This window comes from Podarcis tiliguerta, assembly GCF_965153285.1.
Source record: "Podarcis tiliguerta genome assembly, chromosome: 8".
Classification (NCBI taxonomy): domain Eukaryota; kingdom Metazoa; phylum Chordata; class Lepidosauria; order Squamata; family Lacertidae; genus Podarcis; species Podarcis tiliguerta.
Window position 1 is genome coordinate 30,601,164 of NC_139541.1, and position 19,278 is coordinate 30,620,441.

At 42.9% G+C, this 19,278-nt stretch overlaps 1 protein-coding gene and 2 long non-coding RNA genes across 4 annotated transcripts in view; 1 reads left to right on the top strand and 2 right to left on the bottom strand.

Moving 5' to 3' along the window:
* On the bottom strand, positions 1-12,628 carry LOC310682770 (UPF0547 protein C16orf87). Its single transcript, XM_083451986.1, has 4 exons — positions 12,223-12,628; positions 4,133-4,226; positions 2,848-3,030; positions 1-561 (listed from the first exon to the last, which is right to left on the bottom strand). Exons 1-4 carry the CDS (start codon positions 12,286-12,288, stop codon positions 443-445), a joined length of 462 nt encoding a protein of 153 aa, XP_083308112.1. The 5' UTR covers positions 12,289-12,628; the 3' UTR covers positions 1-442.
* Positions 12,532-15,153, top strand: LOC310682792. The gene is made up of 2 exons (XR_014514161.1): positions 12,532-12,668; positions 14,961-15,153. It is a non-coding gene; the product is annotated as an uncharacterized lncRNA (long non-coding RNA).
* LOC310682799 overlaps positions 12,929-19,278 on the bottom strand; it is a 10,850-nt gene continuing 4,500 nt past the window's right edge. Inside the window, exons 2-3 of one of the 2 annotated variants that reach the window (XR_014514172.1) lie at positions 16,385-16,533; positions 12,929-15,275 (exon numbers count right to left, since the gene is read on the bottom strand). This is a non-coding gene — a long non-coding RNA (uncharacterized lncRNA). Of the gene's footprint in view, positions 15,276-16,384; positions 17,081-19,278 lie in introns of those variants that run through there. The other variant, XR_014514173.1, reaches the window with a different exon arrangement.

The following is a 19,278-nucleotide window of genomic DNA, read 5'->3' on the forward strand; positions in this document are numbered from 1 at the left end:
TAAAAACAAACACCAGAATATCGATTTATTAAGAAGTTAGCTTAACTATGTACATGTAAGCTTCAATAAAGCTGCAAAATCTGACCTCTATGGTGAAGGAGATTTAAATTAATTAAAACATTGCATTTTAATTGCAGAAGTGTTCAAAAGAACAGTTTTTAACAACTCTGTTGAGTTCTTCAAGATGCCACGTTCATCAGATTTTGATTTCTTCCCCCGCCCCAAGCAAAGTGCTGGTTGTCTTCCTTCTTGACAATTAGCTGGAACAAGAAGTCTGCATGATCCAAAGAGCAGCAGCCGCAGCAGAAGGTCAGCAAGGAAAAGAAACGTACAGCCTTCACTAAGGCAGGCAGCGGCATTCCTTGCTTGAGAGGCCACCGACAGTTCGAAATCCACTGCCTGGCTTAAACACCATAGCATGCATAGGTCCTGGGCCAGGCAATCACAGAATAAGCCTCTGGTTGATTATTTTTCTGTTTATTTCTGCCAAGGCCACGGAAAATACGAAAGCCTTTTCGTCAGATAGGTTTGCATACATGTCAACTTCTTTCTCTTGTTTCTCTGCAGAGAAAGAGAAGGCATTGCATGAGCCAAGTATTATTTCAACTACTTTTAAAAAGCAGGAATTGGACACGCAGACGAACACTCTTTTTGCTGTGTTGGTCTAAATATATTTAGCCACATTCCCCCCATGAAGAAAAACCGGCTTGTATAAAACCTGACAGCGGTCAATAATCGCTCTGTTGATTTAAGCCATGCAATTAATTATGCTGTGCACTTTGCCAATATGAAGATTATGTGAAGACAGATACCTTCCTATAAAAGAATGACCCTAGTTTAGGTCATTTCAGTCATTCTAGTTATATACAGCCGTGTCGCATAGAGATAAAATGAACAGATTGTGACTCAAATGTATACACCATGAAAAATGAGGTTTTAACCGTTAATGTTATTAATGTGTCAGGTATTTTTAATATATAATTTTCAAGGCTTTATTGTGAAGTGAAAGTAACAATCAGGTAAGAAATATGAACTCTTTCTTTAAAAAAAAACCTGTACAAAACAAACAGGGTTCACAGCCATTATCTCATAAAATAAAGTACATTCTCAAGAGACTACACATTGGATAAAAAAACCCAACCAGATATACAGAAAAGACAAAACAACTGGTATGAACACCCATGATCGGCCTGTCATAAGAAACACAGCTACCAAAGAGAGGCAGAATCTGTAAGTTTAGTTGCACCCCAAGATCCCCTTAATTTACGAGCCAATTTTTCAGAAATGAGAACATTACTTTAATGAACCAAATAGTTAAAGAAAAACAGAAATTTTACCAAAACAGACCCCTGTAATTCTTGAGACAACCTAAACCTGAAGAAAGGAAAAGCTAGGAGGTATATTTTAGGTGGTAGGGACGCGGGTGGCGCTGTGGGTAAAACCTCGGAGCCTAGGACTTGCTGATCACAAGGTCGGCGGTTCGAATCCCCGCGGCAGGGTGAGCTCCCGTCATTCGGTCCCAGCTCCTGCCCACCTAGCAGTTCGAAAGCACCCCTAAGTGCAAGTAGATAAATAGGTACCGCTTTATAGCGGGAAGGTAAACGCCATTTCCGTGTGCGGCGCTGGTGCTGGCTCGCCAGATGCCGCTTAGTCACGCTGGCCACGTGACCCAGAAGTGTCTCCGGACAGCGCTGGCTCCCGGCCTCTTGAGCGAGATGAGCGCGCAACCCTAAAGTCGGACACGACTGGCCCGTACGGGCAGGGGTACCTTTACCTTTATATTTTAGGTGGCCAGGGGGAGGGGGCAGGATATATTACAAACTGCACTTCAAGTCAGAAATCTTTGAAGTGCTGTAACTCAGCAATTTCTTAGCAGGCTTTCTTTTATTTGTCCTACTTACTGCACTCACAGCTGGGACTGCCTTGATTTTATAATCATCATAATGGCTTCATTTGCATGCCACTGTAAGCCAAACTATGGCTTACCATAGACGGACATGTAAGCAGGGTGCACAGGGTGACGACTGTAGCTGCTTCACTCCTCTCCCACTCCTGCTGTGCTATGAGTTAAGAAACTGCCTAGCTTAGCAACACATCTGAACCCAGGCTTGTGGTTTGTTTGGAACATGACAAGGAAAAAAGCATGGTTTGTTCAGAATGAGACAAGCCATGAGCCCAGGTTTGAACGAAACACTAAGCCAAACCATGGCTAGTGTGGTGGCAGCAGTAAGACTTGAGGAGGAGCAAAACAGCTACAGTGGCACAAGCAGGCTGTCTCATTCACGACAAGCCACAGTTTACCACAGGCAAACCACATCAGTGTTTAAGCTTGATCCTCAGCGGTTCACTATATTTGCCTGGCGGTTTGCTGTGGCCACCAGGATCCTGCCCTGTGCCAATGTGACTTTGCATTGTGCCTCACATGAGGCCGGTGACAATATCCAGCTCCCCCACTCCCTGACCTGCCCAATCTAGATTTGACACTGGAAATGTGATGGGGTGTTTGATGTTTTGACCTCTTCCATTTCCCACCCAGTGATTATCTCTGCAAGTAAGAGGCAGCCTCAGAAGCAAAGGCTGGATAGGTTCACAAGGCAGCCCTGTAAGCATAGCTTATAAAACAACTCTAATTTCCTCAGAAGGAAGGATGTTTGCCTTCCCTACCACAACAGTCCCCAGTCCGTTCGACCAAAATGAGGAAATCGTCACAAAGGCAAAAACGAAGCTCCCCTCCCCTTCTTCCTCGTGTGTGGGGGGGGAGGGGGAAAGAAATTCATAGATCCTCACATACTTGTGGCCTCTACAGCATGCTAAGATCAGCAAGCAGCAGCTCTCTGCCTTTTATACCTCTTTCCTCCTCGTGTTTTTTCGCCGAGGTGGTCTTTGGTCGTCCTCTTCCTCTTCTACTGTGATCCGAATGGCTGTTTGATCTGGATCGTCTCCTGTTTTCTAAATCTTTATTTACCACGGAGTTTATCCTCTCTCTCGTGACTCTCTCTGTCCGTCTCCTCTTAGCTTCACTTCTGCTTTCTGTTTCAACACATTATCACCACCGTTATTATGATACTGTACATTTTAAGATCTGCTTCTCTGACACTGCTCAATGTGAGCCCTTTGACTCCACCATAGTGTTTATCTGCACCACCCCAGCCTCTTCACCCAGCTATTTTTTAAAAGAGATATTATTCACAAAGCATAAAGGTCAAAATGAAATTGCCTCTATAACCAGTGATGCTTTTCTTTCCAAATCCAATGCTTCAAAAGATCACGTAACCAAACAGATTCACCTTTTTCTTGCCACAATCTGCACAATGAATAATACCCAAATTGCTGAACCAGAAAGAAAACAGAAGCAGAGATGTACAGGAAGTAAGAGCAGCTTTTGCCAAGCTGGTGGCGCCCTCCAAATGCTTAGAACTACAATTCCCATCAGAAGGCTGATGGGAAATGCAGTCTAAAGCATCTGGAGGACAACAGGTTGATGGAAAGTGGTTAAAAATCAAAAGGCTGGAAAGGAAGGAAGGAAGGAAGGACTCATCAAACAGGCAGGAGTTGGCATAAATGAAAAGGAGTACAGTGATATCCCGGGTTACAGACGCTTCAGGTTACAGACCCTGCTAACCCAGAAATATTACCTCGGGTTAAGAACTTTGCTTCAGGATGAGAACAGAAATTGTGCAGTGGCGGCGCAGCGGCAGCGGGAGGCCCCATTAGCTAAAGTGGTGCTTCAGGTTAAGAACAGTTTCAGGTTAAGAAAAGACCTCCAGAATGAATTAAGTTCTTAACCCGAGGTACCACTGTACAAGAGATACAGAAGAAAGTAGAGGAAGGAGGTAGGGAAAGGGTTGGGTAAACAAAGCCAGAGGCAGAAAACATTTCTGAACCTCTGTGTCAAAAGAAAACCCACATTTTGCCCAACTGATATGCCAGCAGCAGAATACCCATTACAGCACCTGAACAAAACATCCTATAGCAGAGATGTATAGCAGTCTTGGTCTGTGCCAGGAGCCAGCAGTGGAAGCTGGCATCCAGGGATATCCTGGGGGGTGGGGACACTACTTAATCCTTCCCCTTCAGCTGTACTCTTTTAAAACCACGGCAATCTAAGCAAAGTCATCAAGTAGAAAAGTACCTGAGGACGGCAGCCTTTCGGAACGTTTAGCATGCAAGAGTTTTCGACTGATAAATATATAGCCGCACGGACAGGATTTGCATGCAACAGGAACCTGGAAGAGAGACAAAAGAGAAAAGGGCTACATTTCAAAAGAACCGACAAATATCAGGTTAAAAACTGCCCCAGGACTGCACTGCTTTGCACAGGAACATGAGAAGTTGCCTTACACTGAGTGAGGCCATGGGTCCATCTGTTGGAAAATCCATTACTGATCAAAGAAAGTACTTCTTCAAAAGTACCAACTTGGATGGCTTAAAAAGAGGATTAGACAAATTCATGCACGAAAAGGCTATTGGTGGCTATTGGCCCATAATGATTCTGCTCTGCCCTCCACAGTAGCAGAAATGCTTCTGAATACCAGTTGCTGGAAACCACAGGAGGGAAGGATGCTCTTGTGCTTAGCTCCTACTTGGTTGGCCACTGTGAGAACAGGATGTTGGACTAGATAGGCCACTGGCCTGATCCAGCAGCCTCTTAGGTCCTTATCTAGCACAGCCTTGTCTATATACTGACTGGCAGCAGCTCTCCGGGGATTCAGGCAGCCATATGCTAGGAACTAAAACCAGGATCTTTACCATGCAAGGATTATGCACTAGCACTGAGCTATAGCAATTTCCCCTATATATTTTAGACTGCAATTATGCGTGGTCCAAATGCTTATTCCAGCCCCCATTGACTGTGACCATTGGCCATGCTGGCTGTGACTGATGAGAGCTTTCATCGAACAATATCTGGATTGCAACAGTTTGGGGAAGGCTGGCTGGCGGGGGGGCGGGGAGGAGACAATCTCTTTGATTTTTTTTAATGGGTGAACGCTCCAATGTTGAACTACCATCTATGGCTACACAGTCCAAGGAACAATTATATGATGTCATCTGTGGTTTGTGCAGAATACCTGTTGGTGATACTGATACTTGGGGAGTTTAAGGTTACAACTCCACTTTCCTGAGAGTAAGCCATATTGAACTCAGTGGGACTTCCTTCTGAGTAGACATGGGCAAGGGCTGTGAGATCAGTGGCCAAGCATCCACTTTGAATGAAGGAGGCCTCAAGTTCGATCCCTGGCATCTCCAGGTATGGCTGGGAATGTCCTCCATCTGAAACGCTGGACAGCTGTTGCTGCTACTCAGTGTAGACCATCCTGAGCTAGATGGACCAATGGCCCGGTTCAAAATGTAAGGCAACCTCCCTCCATGTTCCCAAGTGTGGGATTCCACTGTAAATGATCTACTCAACTCATTCTGATTCATAATGTCATTATCTTAATGATAAACAAACCGTGCAATAATGAGGTTGTGCCACGGGAAATGTTAACAAATAGCATCGTGGCAGAAGGACCTGCTGCCCAGTTATCACACCTGTTACTAACAGGCCAGGTATTGATTACGTGTTCTACGTCTGGTACAACGAGCACATCGCGAATCTACGCCTGCCAGCTGCCATAGCGCTCGTCATTGTGCCTGCAGTTAGTCCCGATAAATTTTATTTTTTATTATATTTATTTATACCACGCCCTTTCCCCAGACCAGGGCTGAAGGCGGCTTACAGGCAAAAAGTACGAAAACACAGATAAAATGGAAACCGCTAAAACGAAGAAAAAGTAATTAAGCAGTAATGGATTTAAAACAATATATTAAGAATGTTGATTAAAAATACATATTATAACAACAACAGTACCCCTTTCATTAAAAACATGGTCTTTCAGATAGCTTTGCTAAAACAGCTTAGACCCAGGCTAAATTAGAATGAAACCTTGAAGCTGTCCCAACCACACATGGGTTTCCCTTTCATGAGCTAATATTAGTAGAACAAATGGTATTCAGCCTCTGCATTTCTTTGAAAAGGGGCAAGAATATTCCTACTGTATGCATCACACTGAGTTATTAGTGCCACCTGAGGTAGGGCTCCGTTTCCTGTGCAACCCTACATGCAGATGCAAGTTTACGAGCAGACAGCCCTCATACAGCAGATTATTGCTCTTCCTGGGTCGTGCATTATCTGCCAAGGCTCTGCGTTATTCACAATGGGCCCCATTCATGATGCACTTGGAGGTAATTAATTGGATCAAAAACCCCCAAGGCAACCTTCATTGATAATCTCATTCACGTAATTTTTATGAATAAGCCCATTTGAAAAACAAAAATGAGAAAGGCATTCTTTCAGAACACCACTCACACGCAATCTTAAGACTGCAGTGGTATTTATTACTGCTGCTTCCCTTGCAAGAGCCAGAAGTCATGGAGCTTCCACATCCAGTGAAGAAAACAGGAAGAAGCGTCCCACCCCCACAACAATTTTCAGAAGCAGTTTCCGAGGCAGCACAAAGTTGCTATTCAGAGAAAGGAAGGAGTTCCATTGCTCATGAAGCGATCTATGCTTGCATACAAAAAGGCTCGCTTCAGTGGAAACACTGATTCCTTAATCGACAACCATCTATTCTGCCATTTCCAGGAAAACGTCAGCAACCCCTTTTAAGTTAACACCCTGCAGTTCTTTCGGTTGCATTGGCTAGTTTTGATTACAGCCTAGCATGCAGCTACGGTTAAGCAGCTGACTAATATTAAAGCTTCTGTCATCATACAGAAGACACAAAATACATTTGCCACTCTCTCAAGAGATCCCCACGCGTGAATGGCCTTCTGTGCATTTTGATATAATGTGGAGAGCGGTGCTCTGTCTGAACCCCACATTTGTTGCATGTGTTTTCTCACACCAGTGGGGTTGGCAATCAACCCAGTTAAATACGTGCAGCAGAGGTGGAGCGCCTCAGGCCCAGGGGATGGATGCGGCCCTCATGTCTCTTAATCTGGCTCCCCTAGGCTTCACACCTCAAGTGTCTTTGCCTGGCTGGAATAGGCCCTTAAACTCCGTCTCAGGCCTTGTCCTGTGTGTCAAAATGAGCCTATTGTAGAAAGGTAACATTCGCATTTCTGGTACCGCCCACTTTTGCCTCTGGCTTGGGCTACCCCTGGCCTTCAGAAAGTTGCCCAGAATGCAGTCCTCAGGCTAAAAAAAGTACAGGATTGCAACCTGAGGGATGTGCTTTTTTACATGTGGCAGAGGATTAAAAATGGGTGCTACTTTTGTTAACATTTCATCAGAGGCACTCTATTCAACAGCCAATTTATTTTCCTACTCAAATCTGTATGTCAGCATCTCATAGAGAACTCATACAAATCAGACTTTTCTCCCTTTGGTAAGGACCCCGAAAGTTTCCACCAAAGAACTTGAGAAAAGACACTCTGAGTAGCTGTAAATATTAACCTACAAATTCAAAATAATTAGTGAAGGACCGTATGAAAACAAATAAAACCCAAACTCCTCAAAAACACATTTATGCCACAGTAGATTCTCTGCGATTATTGTTTTTGTCCCAGGCCCAAAAGATGAGAATTTAACTTGTTTAGCTCAGGAAACTATGTCATGCTTAGCTGAACTTGTCAGTGTCAGCAAAGGCCTGCAGACTTAAAGCATGAAAGAGGCCAGGCCACAAAACCTATATAACTGTATAAAGCTAAAAAAAAGGTAACGGCACCACAGTTCAATCCTAAACATGCTCATTCAGAAACAAGGACCTCTTCTTCCAGTGGGTCTTACACCTAGGCAGGCCTGTTTAGGATGGCAGCCTGAAAGATTTGCGTTAGATCTATTATTGTAAATGTCAATGGGAAGCCTTCACTCAAAGCAGAGGCATGCTGAAATCAGCCTTGACACAAACACCTAATTATTGGAAATGCAAAGACTAGCAGCCTCCTCCAAACAGCAGCAGACTGTCAGAATTAAGAAGATGCACACAACTTCAGGCACTCCTGGATGCAAATGTTAATTTGGATCTGTTTCAGCTTGGCCTATTTTCAATACAGAAGCCATCTTGGGCACCCTGATTGATGACATGTTAACCAGCAGGACAGAGGGAGTGTGCCCTGCCAATTTTCCTGGATCCCTCAGAGGCTTCTGATAACATCAGCCATGGCACCCTTCAGTATAGGCTCTCTGGTTTTCATCCAATATTCAGTATAGGCTCTCTGGTTTTCATCCAATACCTCTTAGTAGGAGGCCTACTGAAAATAACCAAAGAATCATAGACTTGGAAAGGACCACAAGAATCATCTAGCCCAACCCTCTGCAATGCAGGAATCTTTCACCCAACATGGGGCTGGGACCCACTGCCCTGAGATTAAGTCTCATGTTCTACCAACTGAACTACCTGGCCATGACTAACTTGCATTCACCGACTTCAATGGGCCTACTCCAAATAGTACTCGGTTAGATCTGACCCTCTGGATAGGGAGTTGAAAAAACAGTGTTTGAGTGATCTTCCACCTCTCTGGAGGGCCCATTTCAGAATATGATACTAAAAGACTAGAGTTCAGCTCTGTGGCATCCCCCTCCCACTTTTTACAACCACAGAATGAGATGTCTTCTGAAGGTGGACGGCATTAATATTTTCACAATTCCCTCCCCTTTCTCTCACATTCATGTGAGGAAGTGCCGAGTCATTCTCAGAATCAGTTGTGGACTGGATGTCAGCCAATAAACTAAAGCTCACCCCGACAACAAAGAACATAAGAATAGTCTTCTGGATCAGGCCAAGGGCCCATCTAGTCCAGTATCCTATTCTCATAGTGGCCAGCCAGCTGCCTCTTTTGGGAAACCTTGAAGCAGGATTCAAGCACACTCTCTCTTCCTGTTGTTTCCGGCAACTAGCCTTTGGATGCATTACTGCTGCCAACTGTGGCAGTCCAGCATCATGGCTAGTAGCCACTGAGAGCCCTCTTCTCCATGAATTTATTTGCCTAATTCTCTTTTAAAGCCATTCAAGGTTGTGGCCATCATCACCTCCTGTGGGACTTCCACAGTTTAACTACGTGCTGCATGAAGAAGTACTTCCTTTTAGTATTTGTCCTGATGTGCTGCCAAGAGATGGTTCATCTGTCCAACCTGTTTTTGATGGGGCTGCACTCCTGTCAAGGATCAGGAACACAGTCTCTGGTGACATTGGGTACATTTCACCAATTGAGTTGGTGCACCAGCTTGCAACCCCACATGGACAGCAACAGCCTGGCTACGGTTAGCCAAGCTCTGGCACTAACCTCCAGGTTAGGAGACCCTTATTCAACCTCACAGAGCTACAATTCCCTGGGAAGAAGGGGGGCTTCTTAAACCACTCTTGAGAATTGTAACCCTGTGAGGGCAATGGGGTCTCTCCTGTTAGGCAGGTTAGGCTGAGAGATTGTCAAACTGAGGTGCCGCCGCAAGCCCTTTTATCAGAGCACTAACACAACACAGCATGTACGTAATATTAAAAAATTACAGCCGTGAGATGACTAAGCAGCAAGCTGGCCGGGTGGTGTGTTTAAATGCTAAAGATCAGAAGCTGTTTTATAATAAGCTCTCTTTCTTTTTTTAATTTCTCATTCTTCACAGCTGTGTGCCACTAGGCCTTGGGGGGGGGGGGAACGGTTTATTCGGCACAACTCTGCCAGAGCACGATGACTACCTCCCTATTACACATTCAGCAAACCCCCTCAGAACACGAAAAAGTGTGGTAAGAGTGAATGGAGCATATGGAAAGAACTGGAGCACAGGCAGAGACAGCAATAGCTATGCAGAATCCCCCACACTTGAGTCAGGCTCCTTCTTAGGTGGTAAGGACAGATTGCACAGAGCAAACTCCTTCCAAAGGCAATCTCTAAGATGGGAAAAAAGGAAACCAAGTTGGCCTGCTTTCACAAGGTTGAAGATCAAGACACGGACGCCAGACACAACTGCATAAACTCCAACATATCCAGAGACAGCTGTTTGCGATGCAGGAGTCTTAGAGGGTAAAATAAACTCTGAGCAGATTCTCACTGGGGCAAGCGAAACAAGGCCTTATAGGGCCACAAGACATCCCATAAGCTACTTACAAACTTGTACTCTCAGAATAACTTTTCCATGCTGTGTAAAATACACCCATCTGACAACATAGGAACCCTTGCTTTGTGAGGAACTGCGTAGCATTGAGAAGTTGCATCAGGAAAATGCCATAATTAAAAGCAGCTCCACACTTTACATGGAAAATGTATCTGTTGCGCATACGATGGTGATTCCTAAAGCATACACATAAACTGGGGGAGAAAGGGAGCATCTAGAAAACCTGACTGAGACGGATTTCCCCAAAGGGCATATTGAGGCTTTCAAAGACGCGCCATCCACACTTTACATGTTTGCTACAGTAAACACCCAGTTTACATGCAGCAACATGTTTGTCACATGAAGTGTGGAGCTAAAGCTAGTTAAGTAGTTTCAAACCCAGCTTAAACCCATTAAGCATTGTGAGGAGATGAATTGAACTAACAGATTTGAGCTTGAGTGATTCTGGGCCTACTAAGATCAACTAGATCAACTAAATCAACTTGAAGCTTAAAAGACAAATGCTACCATAATCCAATCAACAGTAATTAATGTGCCCAACAGAGAAACCAGGGGCCCCCAAGACCAAATCCCTACTGAGCTGTGGATGAGCTTAGACTAGGCAGTCTCTCTCAGCATAACCTACTTCACAGGGTTGTTGTGAGGATTAAATGGGGGGGGGCTCACTGCACCCCTGAGCAATTTGGGGGAAATGAAAGATTGAAATTAATAAATCAGCAAATAAAAGGTCATAGTAGCAGCAACATGTACCAGCTCTGTCCACAGACATAACATTTCTAAGAGTCAACAACAGTGTTCTGCTAGTATTGACCCCCTACCAAGGCAACTTCCAGTATTTTATAATCTCAGTTTTAAGGAGAAAATTGCAATAAGAATCCCCTCAAACAAAACAGGTTAAGGGCAGAGGAAAATGACAATTAAATATAGCATCTGGGGATTGAAAAAAGAAAAACACAGGCTTCTTTCTTCAATATAATTAAAGTCTCTGTGTTATTTCAACAAGGTATGAAACACACAATATTTTTTACCATACCAATACTGTGGGGTATATAATTATTTGAGTTTCATGAACCTTTTCACCCAGCAGAATGAAAAACAGCCAATTCTCAACTGCAACACAAGGTGTCAAATGTAAGGATGTTTAGCCACTGAGTGACCTGGTCACAACAGTACCTGTGTGTATATATCTCCAGCTCAAACATACAATAAATAGGGCAGCAGTGGGCTACATAAAGTTGTAACACCTCAAAACCTCTGCTACATCTTTTGAAAGGAATAGTGGCAGAGTCAAACTTGACTGATATAATCACAAAACATGGGCAAGAACAAACACCATCATTTACAGGAAGTAGAACAGCAGTATTTTTAAAAGACAAAAATCAATATATGAGTGTACATAAGTCTTCAGTCTCATTTTCAGCTCCTAAGGCTGCAATCTTATACATACTTCCCTGGGAATATGCCCTGATTAAATCAGTAAGACATTCTTCTGAGTAGACGTGCATAGGAGTGCACTGCCAATCCCTAATCCTGTTCATCAGGAAATATTAATATTGCAAGTTCAACAGCCTTATTATTCTTCCATCTGTCACCTCTTCCAGATAACTCTTCAAGAGAACATACTGAATGTATTTATTCAGAACACTCGCAGCGCCACAAAATTATATAGGGCAGGGGCTAAAAGCACAGGATTCCTTTATTTAAAGCTTCACAAGTCACCAATCCAAACCTCCTCTTGTCCTCTTGCCAAGGAACTGCAGCTGCCAACAATACAATGCAATGACATTTGCAGCAAATACTTTGGGGGGTGTAAAGCAAAATATTTGTTTTTAAATGCATTCTACAAATGTAATAGAATTATTCAGTGCAGGATTTCAGGCAAAGACTTTTTTGGGGGGGAGGAGTGCCATCCTCGTCCTCGACATGCCTATGTGGGCATGCAATGCCTATGTGGGCATGCAATGCAATGCAATGCAACACACCTGGATGCTTAAGGTAAGCTGTTAAACTCAGGATGGAGAAAAAGCACTTGGGGCATTTCGATGTGTCCTCCTTTACCCACAACCTGAGCCAGGGAGGACGTGTTCCACCTTTTCGGGTCGATCTCCTTATTCACACTACTAAAGCCTTACCTGCTGGTCGCACTCTGGGCAGGACTTGGTGGCCATCTTCACTTTCTTGGCCCTGCCTGCAGACATGCTCCTTGGCTGGTCTCGCGCACAGCAGCAGATGCTACTTACTGCTCAGCTTTGCAAAGGAGACACAGAGAGAGACCGAGAGCGAGCCGCCCCTCCCACCTGGATGGAACTAAGCCCTCGCGCCAATCACAGCCAGTAGCAGTCACCGCCGCCGCCGCCACGCGCGCGCGCCTGCCCACACTCACCCCCCCCTCCCCTTCTGTGCGCGCGCGCGCGGGCTGGACCTCCAAAGCTCCGCCGGCGGCCTGACCACTGCCAAACCCCGGGGACGCTCGTGCGTGCGTGTGTGCGCGCGCGGGCACAACGGAGGCTTTTCAAAGCCGAAACAGGAAACCGTTTTCCTACTGCCAAAAGCCACACCTCTTTATCAGTTGCGAGAGGTAAAGGGGCGGAGCTTATGAAATGACAAGGCTCGTTTTCACTCTGGGATTGGTGGAATTAGATATGAAAGACGGCGCCGAGGGTGGGGGCAAGAGGGGAGGGCTTGGAGAGTCGCCTCAGTGACGGTTTGGGGGTTGATGGAGCAGAAGGGGAGGGGATACGCCTGAGGAGGAAAAGGCGGGAAATACATCAAATAAAAGAAGCAGGCACGGATTAGAAACGGGGGAGAAGGGGACGACGACGACATATTTTTTTAAAAAAAGTTAATATTCAGTTTTCGATTATTTTTTTCAAAATTCAAAAAAGTTCAGCAACCTCACATAGATCATACTAGTGCAAATCATATCAACATTGAATATACAATATCTTAAAAATAAAAAGAGTAGCATCTATTTACAAAGGCAGCAAAGAAAAACATTTGAAACATAATTCAACTTATTCTCTTATTAACAGCGCCATCCTAGGCATGCCTGCTCATTATAAACACATTTTACTATTCATATTTTTATTATCATTAGGAGTATTTATAGACTGCTTAGTATCTGGAGGTCTCAAAGATAGAAAAAAGACACAGGAGGAGCACACCCTTTTTCTTTTCTTTTTTTACACCCCTCAGTCATTCTGATTCTTCGTGTGGCAGGATAGCTAGGGGACTTTATTTTTTAAAAAATGAGGTGCTTATTTAGTTTTCAAAAAGAACAACATACAAACAAGATAATTATAATTTTTTTAAATGACCAATGGAGTGCATTATTGAAGTTAGAATAAAATAAACAGAAGAGCCATACAATAAAATAGATTCTGCAAAGGGACATTTTTGAATAAGTGTCACATATTGATATGGTAAGCTTGCCACATAGAGACGTGTTGTTGGGCACCCATGCAGCACCAATTTTTTTGTCTCAAAAACACACAAATGGAAACAACAATACAACATCAAAATGGTCTTGTTTCATAATTCAGGGAAGGCAATGCCCCACACCCTCTCAGACCTAGGGATCTTAGGGGGTAACTAGTCCTTGCTGAGTGCCCTTAAAGACAAAACTTGAAAGCCTGGTGATTAAATTGTTACTGGTTCCACTCCAGCTCTCTTTGGGCAAGGTCCATAGCTCCATGGCAGGGGATCAGCACTGAATCCAGGACATCCCATTTTCAATCTTTGGCATCTCCAGGTTCGGCCAGGAATGTCTCCTGTCTGAAACTGGAGAGCTGCTGCCAGTCAGAGTAGACAATACTGAGCTAGATGGCCGGACTCAATACAAGGCAGCTTCCTATGAATGCTTGCAGGGGTGGGGGTGGGGAGGCTGCATGGCCTTTTGTACAGTACTAGTAATCCAGAGTGAATGTAATAGCAAGGTTTGTAGATGAACTCCTGCTGGAAACAGCACACTTCCAAAGCTTCAAGGGGAAAGGAAGTTATAAATTGGGTGAGTCATCAAATATAGAACCATGGGGTTAATTCTTACGGATTCATCTATCTGAATCAAGGAGATACTCAAACCACACTCTGCAAAAATAGTATGTTACACAGGGCTTCCATACGTCCGGATTTTCCTGGACATTACAGGGATTTCAAAGGCGGAATTGACATCTGGGGGGAATTTCCAAAAGGCGGCACTTTGCCCTGGATCTTAGGCAAGTCAATCTTCTACAACTTTTGGGATGTCCTGGTTTTTACATTTTGAAATTTCCACAAAATGGTATTCACAAAATGATATCATAATTGGTTCACACAGGATAGATTCCAAAGACTCAGAGCATAGACACTGTTCAAACAGGCTTCCAGCTCAAAGCAAAGGTTGTAACTAGGGATGGACGAACCTGTCACTTTTGTTTCTCTACATTTCTCATTTTTCCAATCTTAAATCCAATTCTTCACATTTCTGTAACAATTTAAAAAAACAAACATGAAAATTAGTCAACGTTTCAGGGCAAATTTCTCCTAATAAACACATTTTTCTATGTTATCTTTGTAAACATTATTGTAAACAATTTGCCCTAATATAAAGGATTTTTGTATGTTATTTTCACTAGTGTGTTTTATGTACATTACCCTCCAAACTATGCATTTTTGCATATATTGTTTGGTTGGAGAACTGCCTCACAAAATTTGGAGAAGTGTAAATTTTGAAGGATAGCTGTGTTTCAATTCATACGTTGGTTCAAGAAGTGCAAATTAGGTAGGTTCACTTTACAATGCAAAAGAAAAAGAAATTTTCCTCCATCCCTAGTTGTAACTTAATTTGAAGATATTTCTCACAGACCCATGTTTTCTCATATGTATTCAACAGAGACCCACAGAGACATTCTTCTGCCTGATATTTGCTATTGCCATATTCTTGTGCTCTTCAACAGGAAGCATTTTAGTTTGCCGCTGAAATGATATGGGTGAATGCCAACAGAAGTGAAGTCCTTCACCTAAAATGGAAAAAAATAAACAGCTCAAGCAAAAACATCTGCCAAAGTAAAGCAAGTTTAATCTTGTCTCTTCTGCGTAGCTTCCAAATGATTTCCTCATACATTCAGGTACTATACTTGCTGCAGGGGCCTAGCAAAGAGGTTTTCTTCACAAGTCCTTGTAGCGAGGCTGTCTTCCTGATTTGTCTCTGAAAACAAATGTGGTGTTATTCAAGGACAATGACTTTTACACATTAACCACTTTCACAGCTGACTGCTCTATAAAAATGCAAAGTGATCACAAAAATAAAGGAAATTAAGAAGACACTTTAAACTTTAGGACAGAGATGAGTAACAAAGATGATAGTGATAGAATTTTGATAACCTCTGTTGTTTTCATAAAACAAGCAGACCTTCTAGTCTACATAATTGAGTAAAGAATTCAGAATCCATCACCTCTCTTCCCACAAGATAAAGAATCAGGGCAAAAGAAGCATTTAATGGGCAAAACAGCCATATCTGAGGATTATAAGCCTATATTTGTCATGTCTGGCTCTAGCATTTGTATTAAACTCCTCTCCCATTTTTTCAATGTTAATACTATTATTTTGTTAGTAAAGGGTAAAGGGACCCCTGACCATTAGGTCCAGTCGTGGCCGACTCTGGGGTTGAGGCACTCATCTCACTTTATTGGCCGAGGGAGCCGGCATACAGCTTCCAAGTCATGTGGCCAGCATGACTAAGCCGCTTCTGGAGAACCAGAGCAGCGCATGGAAACGCCGTTTACCTTCCCGTTGGAGCAGTACCTATTTATCTACTTGCACTTTGCTGTGCTTTTGAACTGCTAGGTGGGCAGGAGCTGGAACCAAGCAATGGGAGCTCACCCCGTCGCGGGAATTCAAACCGCGACCTTCTGATCAGCAAGCCCTAGGCTCTGTGGTTTAACCCACAGCCCCACCCAGATATTTAAAAATTCCTACATATTACATCTTTTCCCATACCCTGCCTGGGTAGCTCAGTTGGTTAGAGCATGCTGCTGAAAACACCAGGGTTGCAGATTTGATCCCCATATGGGATAGCTGCATATTTCTGCATTGCTGGGGGCTGGACTAGATGATCCTCAGTGTCCCTTCCAACTCTAAAATTCTATTATTTTATTACTTGCCCCCTGAGAATACGTATTTATTTTATACATCTTTATTAAAGAGCCCCTAAAAGTTTTTACAATGAAGACCTTAGTCATATCTGGGAACAACCTACTAATTCCATGCACCTAACACAGAGAACATCATATTTAAGAGGGGAAATTCCACCTTACAATTATGCAATGTTCTTATTTTGAACAAAATGTTAATTCATTTCTTCTCATTCTGTTTCCACACTTTGATTTCATAATGCATCCAGGAGGATGAGGTCTCCAGGCAGGGGAATCTCTCTGAAGGTTATTGCTTTAGACAGCCCATAGACCTGTCAACATTATTACAAAGATGTACTTGCAATGCTGTCTTTTCCAGTGTAGGCAGCATACAATAATCTTGGCTCTAGAAGTGATGTAACTCATAGGAGCTGCTTCCAGTGGCAGACTTCAAGCACCATTAAAGGACTGAAGATTTTATGCCATTAAATGTATTAGTATATATTTATCATTAAGGAAAAACATAAATCAGACTTTATACATTGGCACCAAAATATATTGGAAAGGCCCTTCCCTTTACTTATTCAGTTACATAAAGTTATCCCTTCTCATGATCTTGATTTCTTGATCACTGTCTAATTTTACTGTGCCAGCATTAGTATCTTATTTTCTTTTTATCTTTTTTAAACTTAGTAACATTTCAGAAATATTGTCAGAGGAAGTGCCTAATAATTTCAGCTATTCTCTTTGCACCTATATATAGCTTTCGTTTATAGTTCTTGCTTGAACTTAACTCTCTCCATCCTAGATGGGAAAGCAAAAAACAAGGGCATAGTTTTCCACACCTGCAGGATGCTAAATGCTTATTACTGTACTGTATTTGCACAATGAATTTATTAAGTTCTCTAGTGCTTCACATTTCACAGTGCAGACAGTACAGAAAAGTATTTTCCTGCTGAAGGTTTTGCTAATTAAAAATGAGATGCTAAGGCTAAGAAATGTGGCATATTATATAAAGCCATCTAGGAAGTTCTCATATGAGCTGAGGGTTGGACCAGGGACCTTGCAGTGCATGCCTTTTAATAAATAACACTCCAATTATGCACCTAGTTACTGAGATAATTAATCTCTATTTTTAGGGCATATCAACTTTTCTCACTTTGGCTCAGAATAATACAGGCTGTAGCATGTTATTCAAACATTCTTCCTCTTTGATATATACATTGTAGCAAAAAAACCAACTCACATACAAAGTGAATTTAATTCCTGAAGAAAAACTAGACTCAGTGGGTAGCAGTCAACTAAGTTTTACTCAGAGTAGACCAACTGAAATTAATGGACCTTACTAAGTCATGATGTTGGGAAAGATGGAGGGCACAAGAAGAAGGGGATGACAGAGGACGAGATGGTTGGATAGTGTTCTCGAAGTTACCAGCATGAGTTTGACCAAACTGCGGGAGGCAGTGGAAGACAGGAGTGCCTGGCGTGCTCTGGTCCATGGGGTCATGAAGATTTGGACACGACTAAATGACTAAACAACAACAAAGTCATGTTCATTAATTTCAGTTATTTACTCTGAGTAAAATTTAGTATAATACCAACGAACGAAACAGTTATCCCTTGGGGCATTAGTTAAATGAGGCCTGGAATGTTGTAGTTTTCTTTTTAATTTAATGAAGCACCTATAGCCAAAGTACTTGTTTGATCATACTAGATTTCTCCGAACCAATAATGTAACAACACAGTCTCTTTACTTAATTAACTTGACACATACAAGTTATTTGTGCAACTGTCAGAAATTTAAGTAAACATCAAAACTGGTGAAGACAGAGTATTTACATCATTATTTTACAAAGGTCATAGTTCTGCCAATAGTTCTCATGAAACATCAAAGATTACCAACCTGCACAGCAACAACAATATCCAGCAGCTTTTTGTTAATCATAGAGATGGCATTGTTGTGTCACAGCCTACAGTGCTGCATACTGAGACACGAACAACTGATGAATCGGAAGATTTTGGAAATTAATTTTATATCAAAGTACTTCTGCATAAATGGCTTGTGGATCAGACTTACAGGCAGTGCAGCTTGTAACACTGACAAGCGATCCTATACCTGCGTATACAGAGGGCACATTGAATTCAATGGGTATAGGATTGTTGCCTACGGTTGCAATTCTGTACATGATTACCTGGAAATAAATCCCACTGAAATCACCAAGACTCATTTCTGAGTGGACATGACTAGGATTTTGCTGTTACTTCTGTGTAGATATGCATGGGCCTTTTCTACATATTGATAAAACAGCCTTTAAATTTGTTGGCATCCATCTGTCTTGGGAGACAATGGAAGAATGCACCTGGAGGTAAAATCAAACCACTGGAGAGTTACAGCGCCTGCTCTGGCTGTAGAGAACAATGCAGGAGAGATATGTTTTATTGCAGGTAGGCCAGATCTGGTTTTGCTTCTACAGGTGCACTATGGCATTTCTTCTCTTTGCACTCCTCCCAGGAGTCATTCCTGCTCTGGTCACTGCTGTGGATACACAAATTGACTGTCTCTAGGCAAGGGATTCCCATAAGGCGGGGTTGATGTTGCCAACACCTTTTGCAGATATCTTTGTAACGTAGAGTTTTTCTGCCTACAAGCCCATCGTCTGAAGCCAGCTCCCCATAGAGTATGTCCTTGGGGATCCTGCCATCTTCCATTCTGTGTAGATGAGCTTTAAATGGTTCAGAAATATTCAATTCCCCTTTAAAAAAAAATTTAATCAAAAAAACAAGCAGTGTGTATATTATAATATATGTACAGTGGTACCTCTGGTTGCGAACGGGATCCGTTCCAGAGGCCCGTTCGCAACATGAAAAGAGCGCAACCCACAGCGGCGCCTCTGCGCACATGTGGGTTGCGATTCGCCGCTTCTGCGCATGTGCGTGATGTCATTTTGCACTTCTGTGCATGCGCGAGCGGCGAAACCCGAAAGTAACCCTTTTTAGTATTTCCGGATCGCCACGGGACATAACCTGAAAGAACGTAACATGAAGCAAACATAACATGAGGTATGACTGTATTCAAA

Coding starts and splice junctions, on each gene's coding strand:
- LOC310682770 (XM_083451986.1), bottom strand. CDS start 12,288: ATGTCTGCAGGCAGGGCCAAGAAAGTGAAGATGGCCACCAAGTCCTGC. Junction 3,031..4,132: donor CGAAAGGCTGCCGTCCTCAG/GTACTTTTCTAC, acceptor GTGTTGAAACAG/AAAGCAGAAGTGAAGCTAAG. Junction 562..2,847: donor AAAACACGAGGAGGAAAGAG/GTATAAAAGGCA, acceptor CTTTCTCTGCAG/AGAAACAAGAGAAAGAAGTT.